This window comes from Oryzias melastigma, unplaced genomic scaffold (assembly GCF_002922805.2).
Source record: "Oryzias melastigma strain HK-1 unplaced genomic scaffold, ASM292280v2 sc00790, whole genome shotgun sequence".
In the NCBI taxonomy this organism is placed as follows: domain Eukaryota; kingdom Metazoa; phylum Chordata; class Actinopteri; order Beloniformes; family Adrianichthyidae; genus Oryzias; species Oryzias melastigma.
In genome coordinates, this window is record NW_023417377.1 from 1 (window position 1) to 10,103 (window position 10,103).

Sequence of the window (10,103 nt, forward strand, 5' to 3'; positions counted from 1 at the left end):
GTGAGAAAGCAGTCTGGAAAAGACCCTCTCTGCAGAAAATAATGTAACTGTGAAAGACCCACGGTGGTTGAAGTAATCCCTTTTGATTTGGAGTTTTAGTTGCATGGCAACTGGCTGGGGGTTAGGAGCTGTGTCACCAAAGGCAGAGCGCCGAGACTTTAACCTTTACTTTGGCGTTCCCTGAACGCAGTACTGAGCTCTGCACGTGAAATGCTGGAGGAAAAAAACGCACGGTTCCTCTTTTAAACGCAGTTTGGGCTCACGCGTTCATACACGTGGCCATTCACTTGTAGATCATTTCAGAGTAAAAGAAAAATAGACTGGAAAAAACTCAAGTTTCCTTGAAAAAATAAAAAATAAAAAATGCACCCCAAGAGCAAATGTTGCGCAACTTCACTAAACAATATCCGCGCTCTTTCCACGTGTGCGTAAAATTACAAAATGAAGAGAAATAAATGTCAGAACATGTACACATAAGAAACAATTAAACATCTTATTTATTCCTTGAAATAAATGCTTCTAATAGAACGGGACTTACTTGTATAGGAGGGTGGGGTTCCCTTCTTCTCCTCTCACCTCCTGTCGCAGCCGGAGGAAAACCGGAGCGTAAAGCCTCCGTTTTCAGGGAACTAACTCCTCCCTCCTCTTCCTTCCATCCCCCTACTCAATGCTGCCATGAATGCGAGCATGCACGGAATGTGCAACGCACCAGTCTGCTGTACAGGGGACACAGTCACACAATGCAACAGAGCAGCTTTTCTCTGCGGGTTTACTGGGGTGAAACGGGGGAGAGCTGCTGCAAACAGATCATGATTTTAATATCATTTCATCAAAAGAATATTTTTTTTATTTTTGGTATATATTTTTATATGGATGCATGTTTTTTCCCCTCTTTCTCCTTTTGGGATGACAGAAATCATTCATGGTGTCATGGAGCTGTCAGGATGCATCTGTTCTGATCTGCACACTGGTCTATTCAGTCAACAACATAGGAAACCTTATTATAACGCTTCATTTTAACAATTCAATTCATATCACAAATTGCTAATAGGATTTTGGTTCATTTTGAACCGATTTACTGTCTTAAAATTGATCCAGAACAGAACAAAAATTCAACCAGTATGACTCAGATCAATACTGCACAGTGCAGTGAAGTTTTCCAGATGCCTTCCTTTCTTTGAAAGATAATCAAGCGTAAATTAAATATGTGTACAAACAAAAATACACCCATTCACATTTGAGTTTATGCCCAGTTTTTCCACATCAAAATAATACAAATTATACCACATTGTATGGTCACGTCTTAGTAAAATTCAAAGTGTTCCACACACTGGGCACTCATTTTTTTGCAGTCATCACATGTTTTATTTAGGTTTCCTGGAAAAGAGAAGAATGAAGGTTAGAAGCAGTAAGACGGAGTCCACAAGTGTGTGAATGAGAGGAACCCAAAAGAGGTTACAGGGAAAAGAGATAAAGCGAGTGTAGGTAGGTTGGAATGGGTGGAGAAAAGTGTCAATGAGCTCAAATGAAAGGAAAGCTGTCCCAAACTGTGTTGAGAGCAGGCATGTTGTTCAGTCTAGAGACAGTGATGAAAAGACAGGAAGCAGAGCTGGAGGTAGATGAAGATGATGAGGTTCTCTTTGGGAGTGAGCAGGATGGATAGGATTAAGAAAGACTCCATCAGAGGGACAGCACGTTAGAGCAGGGGTGTCGAACTCATTTTGGTTCAGGGGCCATATTCAACCGATCTGATCTCAAGTGGGCCGAACCAGTAACATAATGGCAAATAACCTTTGGTCAACTTGTTATCTGTAGCTTTGTTTTTGTCTTGTTTTTTCAGCTGGAAGAAATGCCTCAAACAACTGTTGTGTTCGTGTTTGAATAATCAGGCCATGCAGTTGCTGAATCTTCATGTCTTTTTAATCCGACTTCTTCTGCTGTTTTTACATCAGTCATGCGGTTACAACAACTCCCAAACCAACCGCTTGTGCCACCTAGTGGTGCAGATAATTCACAGCTTATAATCACAACAACAACCTAGTAGACTAATCACTTATTATTATTATTATTATTATCTTTTTGACATTTTTGTAATTGTTTTGTCACACCTGATAATTTTTATAGCAACAGACGCTTGCAAAAAAAAAGCATTGTGTCGGTATTTCTTTTCCTTTGCTCCCTCTAGTGGTGGATTTGCGTATTGCGGTAATTTCTTTAAAGAACCATAACTCGCCACAGGAGTGGGTTATAAACTATCTTTTTTCCCCCAACATCCTTATATTTTTTTCTCTTCTGGACTGGACCAGATTAAACCATCAGGCGAGCCGCAGGCCGTATGTTTGACACCCCAGTGTTAGAGGTTTTGGAGATAAAGTCAAAGAGGCCAAGTGAGATGGTTCGGTCAAGTTCAGAGGAGAGACAGTATATTGGTAGGAGGATGCTGAGTCTAGAGCTGCTAGAGGATGGAGAAGACAGGGTAGATGGAGGATTCCCTGTGGCAACCCTTGAATGAAAAGCCGAAAGGAAACAAAGAAGAGGTGTGTTGTCTGCTGTGATTGTACTTGTTTTTACGTTATAGTAAAATAAACCAACTGTACCTCAATCCAAATGGTATTTTCCAATATTGACAACCATTTTATTTCCTTTTGAAACAACTTTAAAATGGAATAGGTTTAGTTGATGAACATTTTGTCTCAGACAGATCGATCTGGTTAGACTGTAGGAAAATAAATCGATTAATCGATTAAATTGTTACACCCCGATTTTATTTCAGATATATTTCTACACAATTATTGTATTGTACGTGCATAAAAATGACAACAACAGTCATGTTGAAAAGTGATATAGTCCTGATCAAAACCGTGCTTGCATCAGTGAGTGTGAGCGTGTCTAGGCGTTCAGCCACGGGTGTTTCAGACACTGTGAGGCTGTGGCTCTTTTCTGTGGCAGCAGCTCCAACATGGGCAGCAGAAAGGAGGAGAACTGAACAGCTTCCTCTCGTCTCCACTCGTATTTATCCAGCAGGATCTCCAGCAGACTCCATGGTTTCAGCTTGGAGATGTGCCGCAATTGTCCTGAAGGAGTGTTGAAAATGCAGTTTAGAGATTAGAAAAGTGCAATTAAAGAAAAGCTGGTCATCAAATCCAAACTTTACCTTTACGGTTAAAATATCGTTTTGAATGTCGCCCAGACTGCACAAACTGGGATGGAAGAGGTCCCAGCAGCTCAATGATGTGAGCAATGTGATCTTAGACAACAGAGTCACATGATTTATTATATTTATGTCAGCTCAGATTGAAATGATGATGTGGGGTAAACAAACCTTCCTCCCGGGAGAACCGAACCCCTGACTGAGGGTCAAACAGAAAGTCTCCAGTGGCCAGCTCAAAAGCCTGAACGAGATAGAGAAGCTGAGATCACAACATGCTGCTTACGAGGGAGTTAAACGCAGGAACTCGGCTCACCATGCAGGCGGTGCTCCAGATGTCGGCTGGCGTGTCGTAGTGCGCCCCAATCAGGACCTCTACTGAGCGGTACTGACATGTTTGAATGTCTTCAGTGAAGTGTTTGTGCTGCAGCCAAGAAATAATCTGAATTTATCTGAGGCTTGAGGACAGAACCGAGCATCTTCATGCCCAAATTCTGGGAGCTGCTGTTAAACATTTACATGAATGTAGTTTGAGTGTATTTTGATTTATTTTCTAGTTTTTTTTACACATCATTTATGGAAAACTGTATTTGGACAATTTTTTCTAACTTTTCATAATTTCCTTCATCCCACTCCCTTTTCCAGAGGAAAAATAATGTATATGTAAAATAAAAGTGCATTACCGACATAAAAGTGTTGGAATGTATGTGACATATGTGTGCACAAGCTCAAAATACACACAAAAAAACATTAACAGTGTAATATCACAAAGAAAACGTGCTGAATGTAGAATTTTAAGAACAAAAGAAATTATTTTTATTATTTCTTGATGTTTTTTAGGAAGAGGTGTTATCATTTTGGAGCTCTTTGATGCTGCAGCACTTTGAGCTGTGAACGTGAGGTTCATAAATAAACTGAACTGAACTTGAAAATGACTCACCACCCAGCAGGCATTGCCCAGGTCAGCAACCTTGATCAGAATTTTATCTGCATTCTCAGGATTCAGTAAATCTAATTCTGGATCCTTCATATCTGAAACACATACATTCACAGTAGTTAGTGGTGGTTTACCTTATAGAGTTCATATATTGATTTAGAAAGTAAAGATGTGTACATAAAAAGTGACTGTAAAAACATCAGTCAGGTCTTCTTTACTTTTAACAGGTTAAAATTCAAACCAAGGCTAGACATGTCTCAATTCTTGGTGTGAAAATATAGAATGAATTGAGTGAGAACTTAAAATTAAGTTCTTTTTTGCACTTTAAAAAACATCTAAAATATAAATGTATAAATGATTACAAAACCCGTATGTGAAAGAATTAGATTTACTTGTATTTATTTGTAAAAGATTGCTTTCTATTTGGTTGTATTAATTTGATTTGTATTAATCAATCAAATAAACACTATCAATAATACATGTAAAATGTAGCGTAAAACAAAGCTCCTATAAAGTTAAATTTGTTGCTAAAGTTTTGTCCACCTATAAAAAAGTTGTGTACATGTAACTTAACATTTGTGCATCTGTAAAAAAATATACATCTTTAAAAAAGCATGTTCATTGATCTACAATGACAATACCCAAGTTACAATTCTTTCGCTTCCCAACAAATCAACCAATCAGCCGCCTTTCACTGTCACCCAATCAGTGCACTGCTTGGACCAGCCAATCAGATACTTTATATTCATGCCAAAGGGAGAAAAACGGGAGGAAGACATTTTTACAGAAGCCCACATTTATTATTAGGAGTACAAAACTTTAGCAACATGTCTAACTTTATAAAATGGAATAAAAAAAATAAAAAATAAACAGTAATAGCATTAATTCTCAAAATTTTGGCATTTACAATCTCTGCCTTTTTATGTTTCAGGAAACATTTTAGTCTAAGCAACAATGAAAAAGACAAAGCAAAAAAACATGTTTGTTTTTTCTTTAACCAAAAAAAAGTTAAGAATTTGCTTAGACTTCAGTGAAGTTGTTCATCTTGATTCCTTCTCTGACCTACATGTCTAGTGTTTGATTTGGTGAATTTCAGCTTCCAACTAAAGACATTTTTCAGCAATTTAAAAAATAATGCTTTACCAATAGTTTTTTTGTGTTTTTGACACTGTTTAGCATCACTTGCGTTACTCTTATTTTACAAATTTACATTTTGTTCCCCAAATTAAACATTTTATTTCAACATTTGAAAATATATCCACGCTTTTGACTTTTTTAAATTTGTGTTTGTTTAATTGTTTCGCTAGTCTAGAATTTATATATTTTTTATGCATAGTTTGTATTAATTGCCTTATGTTGTATCAGTCTTGCACTTTTGTTGTAAGTATATGTTTGAATATATGAGCTTTTTTATAAGGAATCTTTTTTCGTCATCTTTCACTATCTGAGATAGAAATATACAAAAATAAAACAATTCAACTTTTTGAATTTGCAACCAAAACAAATACTATTAAAAAGTGTTTTTGATATGCATTTTTCCTTTGAAGATCATTGCTGTAATATTGATTAAATTTCATTTTAAAAAAAGTATTTCTTTTATTTCACAGAAGATAAAGTGGCTCCTCCACTCAAAGAAGGACTGACCTTCAGCTGGGTTCTGTGAAGGCAGAGGAGTGGGATGTAACTCCTGGAATCTGCAGTCAGAGGCTGCAGCATCTGTGCAGTGGCTGGTCGATGAGCAGTCTCTGTGTCTTTGTGGTTCACAGTCCAGTCCTTCTTCAAACAGTAATGTTTGCCTCCTCGTCTTCATGTTGTTACCTGTGAGCTTTGACTGACAGGTGGAGCTGTGCGCGCTCGATGCAGCATCAGAAACAGATGTGTGATCGGACGGAGTCTTTGAGCTTCGACATTTTCTGCTTTTACCCGCCGACCGCCTGTCTGAATTCCTGTATACCTTACCGGGCTGGAGGGAGGGATCATTTGTAAACACTGAACAAGAGGAGTTTAAGTATATCTCTCTCTGTGTGCTTGTCTTCAACATGCAGCAAATCATGCAGGTGAAAGCAGCTCTGAGCTGTATTTATAAATCTGACGCTTTTTTAGGACACTGCAAACAAAAACCTTATTTAGACTTTTCCACCTCTTGGTTTAACACATTAGCTGTTAGTCATGACGGAGTGATGTGTCACAGAGAAACAAACAGTTGTGATAACCTAAACATCTTTAGCGGGCTGACAAAAACCAGATACAAAGAAATGTTTCTGTGAGGAAACCTGCTCTCCACTTTAATTCCACACATTCAATGCAACTAGGAATGCACAAACATGCACACAGTCAAGCACAGCCAAGGCTTTATTTGATCTAATCTTTCATGCATTTGTTTATTTGGCTGTTTTTTGCAACATTAAATTAGGATTAGAGTCTTAATTTTGTACCACAAGAATCCTAAGGTGAGCTGGTATGACAGTAAAAGTTCCTGGAATCATTAAAGTCTCAGTCTGATCCTCTTTTGATCAATTTTCAAAGTGTTGCTTTAATTATGATTATGCAATTTTTAGCCCCCAAAACACTGTGTCAAGTGTTTTCATTATCTATTTTTGAAACTCAATTTAAGATTAATTTTTTAGCTCTGTTATTTCACACTTCAAGTTTTTATTGTTTGTTTTGTGTTTAACCCACAATTTTTTAATCATGATTGTATTCACTTACTTATTAACAACAGTTATTATTACATTTAGTTTTAATGTACAGCACTTTGTTTAATGTGCTTTAATAAATTAAGAGGATAATGATGATGTGTGGTCTTCTAGGACATAGGCTGTGTCTGAATAGTAGTTTTAAGTGCCAAAAAACTATATAGTGCAGGACTGTCTAATGCCCTGGATTATATAAGCAATTCGGGCACCATGCTCACTACTTTCTTTTTTTTTTTGAACGGCAAGTATGATGTCACTGATTTCACACAATAAAAATCTAATCAACAGTAATATTTTACGATGTCTATTTGTGACTCCATTGTGTTCTGATGATAAAAACGTTGATGGCTTATTAGAAAATTACATTTAAACACAATTTTTGCAAAAATTGCTCGACCGCAATGCATTGTGGTTTAATTAAATGAAGTGAGCACGCACACTGTTGTCTTCTGGGAAATTTCTTTCTGGGAAAACCCTTTTTTTCTTATTTTTTGACAAGAAAACAAAGATTTTCAAAGTAAAAGCATCAGTGTGTAGTTTCAGTCTTAATAATTACACAGGAGTTATACGAGCAGGACAAACACTAAACAGGCCGGTTTTACCTCAAATCACTGATATAGTATCTTTTGAATGATGTATTTAATGTAGAATTTCTAACTAAAACCAGACTAAATTCTAAAGTGAAGTCGACATAGAATATTTCATTTTGAATACAAATATTTTGACTCAAAAACTAAAAAAGTTTCACCTTAAAACTTCAGTTATGGATTTGTTGGTTGCTATTTTTCTCCTGTCCACATTCCAAATGCAGAAATGTCATTCTGTCCTCACTGTTCTTTTACTCCAAAAGAAACTGCACCATAAATCCAACATGAATACAACAAAGCCACTCCTACAACTAAAGAAGAAACAATGTACTGAAGCTGCACAAATCACAGCCCAGCTGCATTATTTTCATCAAAATCTACTAACAGAAATGTTACGGGATCATTTGTTAATATGTTAGGTGACCAACACATCACTCACCGGTATTTTGCAGCCTGGTTTAATCTAGCACGCCATGCTCTGACCTGCAGATGTGGCAAAGCAGCACTAAAGCGGTCTGCATGAGAGCAAAAAACAAAAATTTATCTTACCCATTCTCCAAAACCATGGAAAACCCCTGACAGCTTCCCCACTAAGTTGAAAAAACTCTTAGATAAAATAGCAGAAAAGCTCATTTTATAGCATTTAAAGAAACATCTTGATAAAAAAACAAGACACGCAGATTTTAGGTTACACACCTGCTTTTTTCTGGACGGTTTTTCCACTGGCAAAAAGTGAAAAGAATAATAGCTCTTAATTGTGAATATAAGCGATTATGTTGACATAACAGTTAATTCTCATATTTACTAACCTAAATTGGTGTGAGAAGAAGACACTGGCAGCTGACACAACTGGGCATTGGCTGCCAGCTTGTGAATAAAAGCATCATCGACTCTTAAAAGAATGTTTTCGGGCTTGATATCTGTGTGGATAATCTTGCATTTTGTGTGCAAGTAGTCTAAACCCTGCAAAACCTGTGAGGAAACATGTGTTGCATCAGTGACATAGTGTGATATAGATGATGCATAAAGTTGAACGACACCTGTCGGAGGATGCTCTTGACGCAGGGCAGAGGGAGGCCGGTGTAGTTTGATCTGACGATCCATCGCAGCAGCTGGTCCCCCAGAACCTCCAGAACCATGCACACATCTGGGAGCAGTTAAGGAAATCATTTCACAGAGTTGATAGTTTTCTGGAGTTTGATTGTTTAGCTGCAGTAAAGGTGGATTATGTGTGAAAAGGAAACGCTCTCCCGTCGATCCAGTGATCCTGAAATCATCCAAGAGGCGCACAACTCTGTCACGGTTTGAATCTTTGGGGTCACTGTCCCTCACCTAAAGGTTACATACAGAGAACATCACGACATGAACAAAGAATATAACAATAACTACAATGTTTCAGCTATAAATTATGATTTGATGGATCTCTATGGGATCAAATCAGGATAATCTTGAAGAAAAAAGAAAAGAAAGGAAGAATGAACGGTGGACATCAACCCTATATGAAGGACAGTGAGCATCTGAGTCTGTTCCTTTTGCTGCTGTGGAACCGTAGATTACGAAGGGTTTAACCACGAGGATGACCTCGCCCAAGGAGGTGAAGCGACTCCCCTGTTTGCCCCATTCACGGTCAGGACTTGAAAAGCAGGAAAGGTAAACACTACACATTATAAATGTTAAATAATTGTTGAAATTACAAAAAGGTACAATTGAAACTTAATTAATAAAAAAAATTATAAACCTAAAACTGTCTGACGTGTTGCCAAACTGGGAAAAAACAGCCCAATTTGTGTATAAAACTGCCCAATCTGGCAACGTTGTCTGTCGGTGTAAACCAGTGTCAAAGTCAAGACCTGAGAGCCTAATCCTGCCCTACAGATAATTTAAATGTTATTAATGGCCCGATGTTATCCATGTTTATTTCTAACTTGTATAATTTTGACAAAATATGTTTTTACGGAGAGTAAAACATTGAAAGTTCTTTAAGGCTTACGTTGATTTAATCTGGAATAATATTCCTTCCTTTTTATTATTCATAGTTATGTTAAAAATTTAAGTTTTTAAAGTTTTAAAAATGTATTTTTAATAAATGTTTATCCTGTTCGGCCCGTGATCTAAGTTGTGTTTTGGTGTAAACAGTGCACCCCCCTCCTCACGCCTAGCTTCTCCCTCCTGGTTCATCTGAGAGTGAAGTCATTAAAGAGCCACACATTTGCATGCAACGGCAAGATTTTTTATTGTGTTGTTTATATTTTTAGATTTATTACAGTGTTGCTTTAGCTTCCTTTTTCACTGGGGACTTTAATATTTTATTACTTTATTAATGTTTGTGGTGCTGTTATACTTATATTTTTGCTTTTTTATTAATGTTGCACTAGTTGCTGCTTTATTATTATAATTGTATTATGTTGTTTTAATATATGTGTTCTATATTTAATGTATGTTCAGTACAAAAGACTGTAATTGGCGAGTAAACATTTTTATTTGCAGAAATTTTCAGTTCTGTGGTTTATTAAGCACTTAGTTAACAAAAAAGTGTATTTCCGAAATTGTTCTGAAATACAACATTTAAAGAAAGAATAATCGGTATCGATTTTGCCGGTAGTAACTTGGTTCCAGGTTGAAACCTAAATTTCCGCATCAAACACCCCCAGTAACAGCTGCTGTTTTGTATGAACAACTTTTGTTTTTTTGTCTCTCATTTTACAGATTTAAGTCCGAATTTTTGCCTTTGGTAT

At 36.9% G+C, this 10,103-nt stretch overlaps 1 protein-coding gene across 2 annotated transcripts; it reads right to left on the minus strand.

Annotated features, from left to right (window-relative positions):
* Nucleotides 1–2,743: 2,743 nt before the first annotated feature.
* Nucleotides 2,744–8,991, minus strand: LOC112141075 (SRSF protein kinase 2). 2 transcript variants are annotated; one of them, XM_024264115.2, is made up of 11 exons: nucleotides 8,613–8,990; nucleotides 8,409–8,515; nucleotides 8,178–8,340; nucleotides 8,065–8,090; nucleotides 7,918–7,974; nucleotides 5,730–6,048; nucleotides 4,089–4,180; nucleotides 3,465–3,572; nucleotides 3,323–3,392; nucleotides 3,155–3,247; nucleotides 2,744–3,074 (listed from the first exon to the last, which is right to left on the minus strand). In XM_024264115.2, exons 2-11 carry the CDS (start codon nucleotides 8,505–8,507, stop codon nucleotides 2,890–2,892), a joined length of 1,212 nt encoding a protein of 403 aa, XP_024119883.2. In that variant the 5' UTR covers nucleotides 8,508–8,515; nucleotides 8,613–8,990; the 3' UTR covers nucleotides 2,744–2,889. The 2 variants fall into 2 exon arrangements, with proteins under 2 accessions (XP_024119883.2, XP_036067066.1); XM_036211173.1 differs by having other exon boundaries at nucleotides 8,178–8,515; nucleotides 8,613–8,991.
* Nucleotides 8,992–10,103: the final 1,112 nt, after the last annotated feature.

Coding starts and splice junctions, on each gene's coding strand:
- LOC112141075 (XM_036211173.1), bottom strand. CDS start 8,472: ATGGATCGTCAGATCAAACTACACCGGCCTCCCTCTGCCCTGCGTCAA. Junction 7,975..8,064: donor AACCGTCCAGAAAAAAGCAG/GTGTGTAACCTA, acceptor ATTTTATCTAAG/AGTTTTTTCAACTTAGTGGG. Junction 3,248..3,322: donor TCGGTTCTCCCGGGAGGAAG/GTTTGTTTACCC, acceptor CTGTTGTCTAAG/ATCACATTGCTCACATCATT.